General features: G+C 49.5%; 6 protein-coding genes across 6 annotated transcripts; 2 read left to right on the top strand and 4 right to left on the bottom strand.

The window, feature by feature from the left end:
• Nucleotides 1–30: 30 nt before the first annotated feature.
• Nucleotides 31–1,719, bottom strand: An03g06560 (uncharacterized protein; the record flags this gene model as incomplete). Its single annotated transcript, XM_001390494.1, has 1 exon — nt 31–1,719. The coding sequence occupies one exon, from the start codon at nt 1,717–1,719 to the stop codon at nt 31–33; it is 1,689 nt and encodes a 562-aa protein (XP_001390531.1).
• An 895-nt stretch (nt 1,720–2,614) lies between these two features.
• Nucleotides 2,615–3,298, bottom strand: An03g06570 (uncharacterized protein; the record flags this gene model as incomplete). Its single annotated transcript, XM_001390495.1, has 1 exon — nt 2,615–3,298. One exon carries the CDS (start codon nt 3,296–3,298, stop codon nt 2,615–2,617), a length of 684 nt encoding a protein of 227 aa, XP_001390532.1.
• A 381-nt stretch (nt 3,299–3,679) lies between these two features.
• On the bottom strand, nt 3,680–5,853 carry An03g06580 (uncharacterized protein; the record flags this gene model as incomplete). Its single annotated transcript, XM_059747198.1, has 5 exons — nt 3,680–3,791; nt 3,851–4,633; nt 4,682–4,829; nt 4,963–5,219; nt 5,267–5,853. 5 exons carry the CDS (start codon nt 5,851–5,853, stop codon nt 3,680–3,682), a joined length of 1,887 nt encoding a protein of 628 aa, XP_059600379.1.
• A 638-nt stretch (nt 5,854–6,491) lies between these two features.
• An03g06590 (uncharacterized protein) lies at nt 6,492–8,046 on the bottom strand (the record flags this gene model as incomplete). Its single annotated transcript, XM_001390497.1, has 2 exons — nt 6,492–7,025; nt 7,078–8,046. The coding sequence occupies 2 exons, from the start codon at nt 8,044–8,046 to the stop codon at nt 6,492–6,494; spliced, it is 1,503 nt and encodes a 500-aa protein (XP_001390534.1).
• Nucleotides 8,047–9,220: 1,174 nt separating this feature from the next.
• On the top strand, nt 9,221–10,076 carry An03g06600 (uncharacterized protein; the record flags this gene model as incomplete). Its single annotated transcript, XM_001390498.1, has 3 exons — nt 9,221–9,276; nt 9,323–9,449; nt 9,519–10,076. 3 exons carry the CDS (start codon nt 9,221–9,223, stop codon nt 10,074–10,076), a joined length of 741 nt encoding a protein of 246 aa, XP_001390535.1.
• Nucleotides 10,077–11,115: 1,039 nt separating this feature from the next.
• On the top strand, nt 11,116–12,094 carry An03g06610 (hypothetical protein; the record flags this gene model as incomplete). Its single annotated transcript, XM_059747199.1, has 2 exons — nt 11,116–11,350; nt 11,403–12,094. 2 exons carry the CDS (start codon nt 11,116–11,118, stop codon nt 12,092–12,094), a joined length of 927 nt encoding a protein of 308 aa, XP_059600380.1.
• Nucleotides 12,095–12,525: the final 431 nt, after the last annotated feature.

The raw sequence follows: 12,525 nt of genomic DNA on the forward strand, positions 1-12,525 counted from the left end.
CTGACCGTCCGGACCCCTCCGCCAATGGCATCAGATGTGGAACGCCGCGGTATTCTGCAGGATGAACTCATATGTCCCGTTGCGGAAATCATCCGTAAGGAGACTGGCGTCGTTCGCTCCGAAATTCATCAACTGCCGCGATTCCTTCCACTGCGGCCACTCAATGTACTCCCCCCGGTTGGAGTTCGGATCCAGCGTATACACAAAGCTCAGATAGTACGTGTGGCTAGAACTAGCTGCATAGTTTGGCTTGATCCCATAGAACACCTGCAGCAGGTCACTTCCGTGGAAGGTCCCCAGAACTGGGGTGCCATAGTCATAGGTCGCCAGGTACGACCAGTTCGGAAGATCAGGGGAGATTTCCTCTGCATACGAGAGGAATGCCCGCCGGGTAATGGTGAAGACCAAGTCGCCGAGAATGGCGGCCAATCGCTTAAATTGCGGATACCAGTTGTTGGCCGCGCCTGTCCTGAACGGAGACCCGTACGTGGTGGTGTCTGGGTACAGGGCCACTAGTTCTTCAAGCTGCTCTCGGCTAGCGTCATAGAAGAAGTATGAGGCCAGGTAGTCGACCACCTCGTCGATCGTCGTAATGTTGGACTGAAACAAGGCGAATAAGGTCCCCTCATCCTCTTGGTCGCCCACGATGAACGGGACCCGAGCATATTTCCCTGCTTTGCCCAAAACGTCCGGTGATGCCGACAACGCCGTCCCGTCCGGTCGAGGCACATATGATAACGCCACAGAATGGTAGCTTAAAATGCCTGGCACGGAGTTTGCCGCATTGAGGAAGTCGGTGTAGTCTAGTTCACGCAGACAAGCTAGGGTGTCGTTAGAAGAGGAACAGCCTGCAGATTCCACTACCGCATCATATACTTGCTGTCCCTTGACCCCATCGACGGGGTCTGCGGGAACAACACTACCGGAGTCCATGATGGCCCCCCGGAACAAGGGCTTATCCTTGTAAGTGATGTTTCCGTCGTACAAGATCATCTGATCAAAAACGGAAATGGCTCCTGCTGATTCTCCCCAAATCGTCACCTTGTCCGGGTCTCCACCAAAGGCCTCGATGTTGTCGGCAACCCACTGCAGGGCAAGGCGTTGGTCCAGGAGCCCTAGGTTCGCGGACCCGTCCTCCAGGATCTCCTTTCCGGGCAAGAACCCGAAACCTCCCACGCGATAATTCATTGCTACAAACACGATAGGCATGTTCTTGTCTATCGACGATGATACCATCGTTGTACCATCATACATCGCCTTTGAACCAAGTTCAAAGCCTCCGCCAAAGATCCAGACCAGCACAGGCAGCTTCGAGTCCGCGGTGGTCCCGGCCGGACGCCGAATGTCAATGTTCAGGCAATCCTCGAGAGCATTGGTAGCCGACTGTACCAAAGGGAGATCAGCGAGGAGGCCAATGACCGATGTCGGGAATTCGCTCTCATCCGTGGTGAAGTACATCTGCGGACACGATTGCGAGGCTCCTGTGGCCTGAACAGTGCCGAGGGCAGTTTCCAAGGGTTGTGGGGGCTTCAGACGCAGCGAGCCTGTGGGGGCCTGCGCAAAGGGAATATTGTTGAAGCTCTCGACATTGCCAGATTTTCCAATGACGGTGGCCGATGGATGCGCAATAGTGACAGTAGGAGCTGCATCCCGTTGAACTGGAGTCGCCCAGACGGCGAGGGAAAGGGAGAGCCAAAGGAGGGCCTTCATGATGGCCATGATCTGTACCGCTATGGGTCATAGGCTCTCGGATCGGGCTGGGAGTAACTCTATATACAGTTCCATTTTTCACCCCTTCGTTTCAAGTGCTCAATATCCTTCTATGTCTTGGAGCACGATCCGAGAACCGAAAAATCAGCTCCCATGGGTTTCGACATCGCCATGTGCCTCCTCGGCTGTGGATCTTGCTATGAGACCTGCATTTTAGGCATCAAGACAGCAAAGCCCCTATTCTCATAGCCAACTGGCCTGATGATCGCTGATCCGAAGGTTTCCCATCAGGGGGACAGACAGCGTGGGCGGAGAATATCACGCCAACCGGGTGGCCCAGGAACGTTCGAACCCGTTCTCATGCGCAAACCGAGGCTGATGCAAGGGAGGGACGTATCAGCAGATCAGTAAGAATATATTAGGCCAACATTGCTAACATCCTGTTGGTCACTGCATCAGTGCCGAGTTGATCAAATGCCGTTTCCCCCGCAGTTCAAAGGCTGCAGAATGGCTGCCTCTGCGGGGAAAGGAGCCTCGACCGTTGCGCTTTGGTTCGCCAACTCGGACATTTCACCCGCTTTGTCGAACTTTCCGATTCGCATGCTTGGTGTAATAACTCAGTTGGGCGGCCTGCATGGTTCAGCAATATCGAGTGAGTCAATGTAGCAAACACAACGTGCTTGTAGTTGTTGGGGTTGAAAGGCGGGTTGGGACTCGGACCAAAATTGAAGGAATGTAATCATATGCAAATCTGGTTCGTGGGTCGGCCGATCGTCGGCTATCAAACCACGCCCAAACTATGTACAGTCAAAGCTAAGAATAAATCCCAAGTACCAAAATCCAGTCAACGCCCCTTTTAATTTTATACAAGAAATGCCGCCAAAATTCAGTCCAAATTGAAAACTTATTTTTCCCATCCATTCCAACGTTCAAAATCCCCCGTGTCGAGGTCAAATAAATCCAACATTCGTCCAACACTCTGGTCGATGAGGTCCTCGATACTTCCGGCCTTGATGTAGAACGCCGGTACTGGGGGGAAGATGACTGCCCCAGCGCGTGTAACCTCCAACATGTTTCGCAGATGGATCTCGCTCAATGGCGTCTCCCGCGCTACTAGCACCAACCGCCTGCGCTCCTTGAGCATCACATCTGCTGTCCTTGAAATGAGATCGTCGCAAAAGCCCGAGTGGATAGCAGCCAATGTTTTCATGCTGCACGGTACCACAATCATTCCGTCCGCGCGGAATGAGCCGCTGGATACTGGGGCGGCCATGTCATTGATGTTGTGCACGTAGTCGGCCAGCGCTCGCACGTTTGAGGGATGGTAGTCAGTCTCGTATTTGATCGTAGCCTCCGCCCATTTACTCATCACCAGGTGTGTCTCCACATTTAGACGGCGCAGAGCAATTAGGACTTTGATGCCGAGCATGGCTCCAGTGGCACCCGTCATGGCTACTACAATGCGGCGGCGGCGGGGAGCTGGACGGGCAACGGCCACGTGATCATTATCGATGGGCATTTCGCTGGCGGGAGGAGATGCACGGCCGGAGTTTGGTGTAGTAGTACCGGATAGAAGTGAGTTGAACATATGTGTTGATGTGGAATATGTAGTGTTGTGGTAGGCACAATTGCGTAGACTGAAAGTTCCCGTTGTGGGTTGCTTTGTCTGGATGTATGGACTGTATGGACTGCAATGGTAGCCGTCAGGAAGCTGGACTGTCAAGTATATATATAGCCCAGTGGCAACCCGGTAGCTACAGTAAGTCCCTGAGTTGAAAGCTTTTTGCTGGGTTCGATTTCTCTTCGGACCCTTCCCTGCGTTATGGTCAATCTTGGTGTGGCCCCGTTTTGCCGTTTAGTCCGAGGCCTCCGAACCACCGAATACCGTTCCCGAGGGGCCGCATAACGTCATGGATAGCTCAAAGAAAACCCAGCTCTTGGGATAAGTCAAACATGGGTACTACGACGGTTAGTTCGATCGATAAATAGTCGGGAGCCTCAGCATACCGTTCATAATGGAGTCAAGATAGCTTGCTGGTGAGAAGTCTTGACCGAAGTCATCCGGGATCCCGTTCGGCATACTGCAAAATCAGCATCCATCGCACAGCTCCACTTATCAGACAATAGCGGGTGCACATACCCATAGACAGGAAAAAAAGGCTGGGGCTGCTCCGCGCGTTCTGTCCCAACGCTTGCCTCCCCCTTTTCACGTTCGACTGCCGTTCGGACCGAATTGCGCAGTGTGATTAGCGCTCGTATATGCCGTTCCGATAGCCATTGCCCATTCTCCGATGCTGTGTTCTCCACTGTGCCCACTGTGCCAGCGGCAGAAAAGACCTCAATCACCTTTTGCTGTAAATCACGACACTCGGGATCGTTTCGGGTCTCCTCCCAAATGCAGAGAAGTAAAGTGGAACTAAGCACCGTGTGCACCATTGACCAGCTTCGGAGGGGTACCACACTCAGAGCCTGAAAATCCAAAAAGGCCCTAGAGGCGTCGATCAGGCTCAATTTGGCGCGGGTGCGCAAGATGTCATAGGACGCGTCTTGCATTACAGTGCGCTTCAGTGCTGGACGTGTCAGGACGGAAATAACTAGAGACATGTGCATTCGTAACGCCAGGTGCTCCAGATTGTGTTGGAGGGTTTTGCATTCCTGGCGGTCACGCAGATATGGCTGAGTGCGTTGGTTGAGGCTATCAATCGTGGCCAAAATGTCAAGCTGTCGCGCATTTTCCGATATCTCCGGTCCGTCTGTTGTGATCATATTTAAGGCAGTTTGGCATAGAAAATACATAGCTTCTGTGAAAGATAGTTCGCTGCTCGAGAGGATTGAATAATCTGGAGCCCACCCGGTCATAGAGACTACGCGAGGCCGGTCGTAACATAAACAGAGCAGGCAATCTTGCCAAACGACAGTGTACCTGTAGCCGCGTCAGCTTGTGTCGTTACCTGTAGCATGGTTTATGTACCATAGCTTTCGTGCTTTGTATTTGACATGATCCGGTAGGCGTGCTACACTCTTTTCTGTGTGAAGACCTAATGTCTGCGCGAGACGGACTGTTGTCCCTAACAAAACCCATGCTGCATCAGACTGGCCATTGTTTTGCAGAGTGTTTCCTATGATTAGAAGTGCTTGTATTATATCCATCGTCGGACGGAAAAGAAAATTGGCTAGTCGAAGAGCTTGAAAGGATCGTTTTGCTTCTCCTGTTTAGTCAAACATGCATAGGTAAAGATACTGGTTACGTACCAAAATCCTGGCATAGCTCTGTTCTTTGCATGTAATCCAGGTCAGAATAATGCGCACCGGAAGCCAAGGCCGCAAGTAGCAGGCTGATCAGCCCGACAGACCGATCAGTGGCCCAACGTTCGCAAATCTTTGAAGTGTTCTGCAGCTCTCCTGCTGCAAGATCATTGAGGTATGAACACACATCTTGCTCAAATCTCTCAATGTCAAGTATGATCGGATTGAAAGGGTAAGCTGATATTCTGTAGAAATGGAAGAACCTGCTATCCGTTAGAGGTTATCAAAAACAACAATAAGATGTGCTTACTTCAACAGTTCCGCTCGCTGCGGAATAATACGTAGAAGCTCCTTCCACCGGTCCTGGGGTGTCCGAAAGTCCATAAATGGATAACTGCCGTAGGTATTTTGCAGGCCTAGAACAGAGCCCACCTCACGGGTCATGGAGCCATTGGTATCTTGCGTCCGGTTGCGCAAATAAGACAATACCGAGTTGTCGCCCGAGTAGATAAGATCATTATCGGGGCCATCGGAAGACGGGATTCGAGTACTATAGTACTGTCTTGTTTTTGGCTGGACTTCTGGTAAACTGCGCGCTGAGGGCAGAGATTGTGGTTCGGCATCGAATGCCTGCTCGGCGGTTGGTGTCTGATTTGTTCCACGAGAAGCAGCAGAGGAACGTCTTTGGCCGGTGCTACGAGCCTTTTTAGACCCAGACGAATCTTGGTCATACACACATATTTGGGGATGGCCTCGTCGGCGACATGTTCGACACGGCTGAGTGCTGTCGCATTTCACCTTGCGCTGGCGGCAAGGATAACACGCTCGAGCCTCGCGCTGATTGCGTTTCATTCGCAGCACGCGGTCAATCTCTTCACGATTTATCGGGGTGCCCATAATTCTACTACCGGTGTGTCGGAACCTCAAAAGCTCATACTTTCTGGAAGGATTTTGCGGAACTATTTTGCTTCTTTCTTGGGGTATAGGTTGATATAGTCACGTTGGTCGCGCAGAGCGTCGAAGCGGCGGATCTGATCGGCACCTCGGTTCCGAGATGAGTCAGCAATTGGTATGAAGCCAATTTGGGGTACAAACTCTAATGAAATGGTAATGTGTATGAAAAGAATGGTTGACTTAGGGATGGCCTATTGCGTTGGAATTTGAAACTGTGGAGGAAATCTTTCTGCAGGCTGCCATGAAATGGATAAAATTATATATATATATATTCTGGAGACTTAGCCGATGCGGGAGATCATAGTACTGCGAGTAGTAACAATACACTAGCCCCCAAATGTTATTTAGTATGGAAATAATTCACCCCCCACTGGTCCCACCCCCTAAGTTTAGTTGTATTTGAAAATCTAGGGACTTAAATATGTTTATATACCATGTTAATTTTTTACTTGCGTACGATAAACAGTAGCGTGGAGGGTGGAAGAATGATAACAATATGTATTTACTTCGGTGTTCGAAGTATTATATTTTGCATGTACTTGCGACATTTATACAAATCAGTCTCAAGACGAGAGGTCTGGTTAGTTGCTGAAACCCATCTTCGTCCAGTTGTCCAACACCTTCTGCTTCAGATCCTCGGGATAAGATTGGTTGAAGTCAGCAGCCTCCCAGTTGCGACCAGTGGTGTACTCAGTCGGCATAAGAGCGTCGGACACAACCTTTCCGCCGCGGTGGGCGGGCCCATTCCCGTGTCCCATATACGGAATCAAGGGGAACCCACGAACATCCTCAAACAAAGTCTCGTCCATACCAGGACGGCAACGGGTGGAGAACGCCCAGAGCACATCCTTTCCTTCATAGACATCAATGTCGTCACCGACCAACACCAGACGATGAATGGTGTATCCGGCCTTGTGGTTGAAGACGACGTCTCCCACTCTCTTGCGGAATCCCTCAGACGTTGTCTTCATGGCACGTAGCTTCTCAGTATCGACCCGCAGAGCAACCCAGGTAACTTGAGACTCGAAAGGAGCGAAGGCATCAGTGATAGGGAGGTCATTCTGCTGGCAGAGCTTACGGATCTCCGCCGCAGCCAGAGAGCCGATCATGGTGTGCTAGACCGTGTTAGTCCTTGGCTATAAATGGCAGGACAGGGACTAAACTTACCGTTTCATCCGTCAAGCGGCCACAAGAAGACATGGGCATGATGGCGTTGTTGCGGTAGGTGATCCGGTTAACCTTGTATTTGGCGCCGAGGTGAGTATCCCCGGGGAAGATGTAACCATGCATCTCACCGAAAGGTCCCTCTGGGCCTGTCTCGCTGATAGAGAGTGTGCCCTCGAGAACGATTTCTGAGGTAGCGGGGACATATAGATCGTTCGTATCACATTTAACAAGCTCCAGGGAGGATCCCGTCATAGCTCCCACGTACCCAGCTTCGGTGACACCATCGGGAATAGGCATGCTAGAGGCCATAATGGCAGCGGGTGGGACACCAAAGGCCAAAGCCCAGGGAACGTCACTGCGGCCTTCCTTCTTCCACATCTGGTGAATCTGCCAGATGTGCTGAGGGGGAATAACCAGGCCGGTCAGATGGTTCTTGTCATGGACCATCGCACGGGCAATAGACCAGTTGGTCCAGGTTCCATCCGGAGACTGCACAATGTGCATGCCATAGGTTTGGATGTATTTACCACCATCCGATTTGTGAATAAGAGGAACGGGGAGTTCGGTAAGGTCGAATTCAGAGTCATCTAAGCTGTTCTCCTTGCATGGCCCGGTGGGAACAATGGTCGGAGGGATGGGAGGCATATCGCTGGCGGAGAGCATCTTATCGAGAATCTCACGCATTGAGGCCGTAGGTGGGAGGGCTAGGTGACGAGCAAGGCGGCCGTAGCGATCAGCAGACGACTTCCTGAGAGAGCCAGGAGCCCCAAGTATACGGAAGAGGCCATTTTTCATGCCGATGAGGTTGTTGAATAAAGGAGCCTTGTCGTTGGTCTCACATACTCGGCGGGTAATAGCAGCAGCTTCGAGATTGGGGTCAATTGGGGTATTGATTTCAACAAGGTCGTTGTCGACCTTGAGGGCTTCGACGAAGGAGCGGAAACACAGGTGAGCAGGTTGCGCAGACATATTGATTGATACTAGTGTAGTGATGTTCTAGGGAGATTGAACGGACTGTTCGCAAACCAGCCTTCCCCTCCGAGGGCATTTATAGCCAGACATGCTGATACTCGCCGGCTAAATCGGATTTGCCTCAAAAGCTTTGACAAGTAGCCTTCATGATCTGGAACTTTCAACATGTAGACTTTGGGTCGGTACTCGGAACTCGGGCTCGGGTCTCGGTAGCTCGCCATGTGGACTTGTTCCCTACAGGGATTGGCGGTACGGATCAACCGGGTTGAAGAACGTTGAATATGCCGCCCCACAGTGTTTTAGGGGATGCACGATGCAACACGGAAGCAAGATTTAGAAGAGTAGCAGTCGATCAAGTTGCTTGTAGCTGTGTGTATGCTGTGGTGGTGTTGCCATCGGATCCGGAACCACCTTCTTCCGGCAACACAGTTCAGAAGTAAACAGAAGATATCCCAGAGTGCGTTAGCATCTTCGCCTGTGTTGAATTCTAGCTTATAATTTGTATATATTAGAGACCCGTGTGAGCATTCTGCGTCGCTTGCATTTTACAGCTCTTTGGCTAGTATCTGATCGCCAGAAAATAGCAGAAGTGAAGTCATAATGAATGTCAGGGTATGCTTCCACTACCAAGCACGAGTGGAAGCTCAGACAAAGACTGCTTGGTGGAAATGATGTTGGTCAATCGCAAACCCTTCACTGCAACAACGAAGACTACAGATTAGTATTATGAGATTGTTGACTACATCTCGGAATTTGCTTCGATAACTGCATCAAGAGCCTGCACACAAATCTTGATACAAAATAGGAGGTAAAAGAGTTCACTTAGATCTGAAGTGTATCTGTACAACGAGACGGCTAAAAGGTTGACTCTGGCCTTGCCTTGTGGATGTCGGATCCAATCAACTCAATCCATTTTCTTTGTGTACTCTTTGCATCCATTGATCAATTACGCGTACTGGTCATATGCTGTCAGTTTGCTCACTAACACAACAACCAGGTTTATCACTTTAACTCAGGAAATAGCCGTCATATGCGCTTTACATTGTCAAGCCAAACAGATACGACCTCAGCTTCTTCCCATTTTCTTCTCACCCCTTTCTCATTCCTTCCTTTACATCTCTCGAGCACTGATATAACACCCGTCAATTAGCGGCAAGTTTCTCTCTACAAGATGTCATCTTCAAGCGTGGATGTTAGGCCACAGGGGCCAACTAAAGTCGTTTCAGAGTAAGTACGACTCGTATCCTTATCGACAGCATCTCACGTCCACTAGCCTCTTCTTAAGCTCTACATGGAGCGACTTAACCATCGTTTGCGGGGATGTTGTGTTCCCAGCCCATAAATGCGTCGTGTGCCCTCAATCTGGGTACTTTTCTCGCGCGTGCAATAGCAGCTTCATTGTAAGTTTCTGCCGTTTTTCGATTCTAGAATAATGAGAACGCAAGTAACACATGCACGTCCTAACTCAGGAATCCTCCGGAAAGATTGTGATAGAGGAGCTTGAGCCCATTTATCTTGAAAAGACCCTACAGTTTCTCTGCAAAGGAGATTACACCAGACTGAGCGATATAGACACCTCTCCTACAGTGGAGTTTGGCCATCCCAGCCCCATCCCCAGTCCGATCGTTCGAAGCTTCCCACATACTACCTTGTCATCTGGGGCAAATGGTGGACTTTCGAAATTTCATGTCCATATGTACGAGCAAGGAGAATATTTCCAGATCCAGGACCTCAAAGAAAAGGCAAAAGAGCATTTCAAAGAGTGTTTCTTGCGTGACCTTGACAGACTGTTCTTCCGTTCAACTGTGAATGAAGTCTACTGTTCAACGATTGAGACGGATCGCGGGCTTCGAGACATCGTGATCGAGACCGTTCTAAATGATCTGCCCACGTTAATCAATGGAACCTCAACGTATATCGACAAGGAGGATCTGCAAGAGATACCCGAATTTACAGTTGACCTGTGCATGGCAAGCCTTGCTCAGAATGTGTGCCTCATGAGCGTCATCTCAGAATGGAAAGGATGAACGAAATGGTAAGTTGATCATCTCTTTCCTTCCTGCGCGGTGTATGAAGAACATGGTAGGTGAAGACAACGATACAATCCTGATTTCGAATAGAGACATCGAACAAGACACCCATAGTACCTGCCTAAATATTGCCTGGTCTTTGCCTTGAAAGATGACACTACCTGCGGTCTGCAATTATATTTATATCTCTCTGCATTGTGGTCCGTACCTCATAGCAAGCTAGCAGCCCACACGGATCTCAATCAAGCCCTGCAAGACCATGGATAAAGAAGTGCATACAAAAAGACGGAAGAGACAAAGAGAGCTATAATCAGGCACCCTCAACGATCAAGTGTATAATGGACAATTCCGGGGAAATAGATTGGATGACGGTGTTTCTGGGTGATTGACATGGCGACTGAGCCAAGGCACACTACTTGCAACTGACAGATTGCCTTATCGTTGAAGGTTTAATGCTCATGTGTTTGCCCAGAATAATCTTGGCGTGGTTGCACTCCCTTGGCCTGATTCGGGTCGAGTTTCGAGATCTGGGGAGAACAAAGCTGTATGACCCGAGCTGAACAAAGACTAGGTTCATCAGAAGTCAGAATAGCCTTTGCTCTCTTAATGAACTCTATTATCCACCATCCTAGTTGAAACTTCCGACAGCAAATCCTATACAATATATAGTCATTCTCACGGATAGCTACGGCCACTTATCTGCCATAGCATAGAGCCGCTCTTCTCTATGTTCTTGCCGTTGATGTCTCACATTTGTGCATTAACCACAATTGGAGAGCCCTCTAAACCTACACCAAGATGCAAATATGGCATTTGGGGATGAACACGACTTCAAGCATTACGGGATATGCCAATAACCACAATCATGCTTCAATACTGTCCTCCTCAAAATGCAAAGCTGATCAGACATATATAACCAACACGCTACTCTTCCAAATCATCATAATGTTCTAAGATTCAGTCGTATTCCTGTTCTCTTCAAGTTTCCAACTCTTCGAAGCATTTTACCCATACTTACCGACGCCCATAGTACACGATGCTGTGCTACTCTATTTGCTTTTTCCGAAGCCTCTGGCCCAGGGGTTCCAGGGAAGGATTCGACAGTGCCCGAGAACTTGCTCAATACCTGATTAACCATTACAATGAGGTGAATGAAGGGTTTGGGAGACCGCTCAGTCTCTATGACAAGAAGGAAGGAGCCGACCCTAGGAACTGGACCCTGGACTATAACCCAATAAACTCCATGTTTCAACCGAGGATGGATGCCTACTGTACGTCTTTCTTTACTTACCCTCTATGCCTTCGTATACTAACCTAGACCAGGGAACACCAAGATAACAAGCCCCATCATGAGTGGTGACCGTGCTCTGGAATACATGGGTTACTTTTTCGAAACGATGGATAAACTGTTCAAAGTGGAGAGCGACAACATGGACACGCTGCAAATCTACTTCATGCCAGCGGAGGGTATGTGGACGGCACAGGAACTCAAGAGCGTTGTTCGTGCCATCATCCACTTCAAGGACGTTATCGAGGAATTTGTGGACCCAGACTTACACAATGCCAATCGTGAGTACGATGCAACGAAGGAGATGAATCCAGAAGTCAAAGAGGCCCTGATCAACGGCTTGGAACTAGCCACTAGCTTCGATCACCTCCATCAGTTCCTGAGCTCGTCTTCTGGCCTGGAGAATTTCCGTAACTGGAAATTCTGGCAGTGGCCTGGTCCCAAGTGCAATACTTTGGTGTTCGTGCGCGAATACATCAAGCTCTACAGCGATGAGGATATCAAGAATTGGTATATTTTCGTTGATACATTCATCGGTGCAGCTATGAATTCGCACGGGCCAAACATTTACAAATTTGACGCAAATATGGAGGGGCTGCAGCAGTTTTTGCTGCGTTATAACGAGGATGTTGATGTTCAATGGTTGTGTGCTTTCACGTCTCCGCCGTCGGACATGGTTTTGAGTAGTCAGGCGTTGACCAAGAACAAGAAGAAGGGTAGACACTGAGAGGCAGATGTTTTCGTCTATACGTATGTGTTTGGGCTAGAATGCAATTGCTTTACATGAAGATGACTCCCTAGAAGACTTCCTAAATCGTACTTAGTAGGCTGCATAAGACTACCCGAAATGGTCTTAATCAGTACAGTGAACAAACAACCCTCTCCCCGTTTAAACACATGACTTATCCACATTTATTGAGGAATATTAATTCAATGAATACCATGCCTGTGCAACTAGCAGTAATGTCCCCCTTCCCCTGCACATCTATCAGCAGATCTCGGTAGTCGGGCATCTCGGGGATCGCCATTCCCCCAGCAAAACAGCATTCATTTTCCCCACCATTCTCGGAACCCGGGTCAGGTCTGGACAGCCGTACAAAGTACCATTCCTTTGCCGTGCCGTCTTCCCGGGGCAGCTTATAAAATGATAACATCGCC

This window comes from Aspergillus niger (genome assembly GCF_000002855.4).
Source record: "Aspergillus niger supercontig An03".
Classification (NCBI taxonomy): domain Eukaryota; kingdom Fungi; phylum Ascomycota; class Eurotiomycetes; order Eurotiales; family Aspergillaceae; genus Aspergillus; species Aspergillus niger.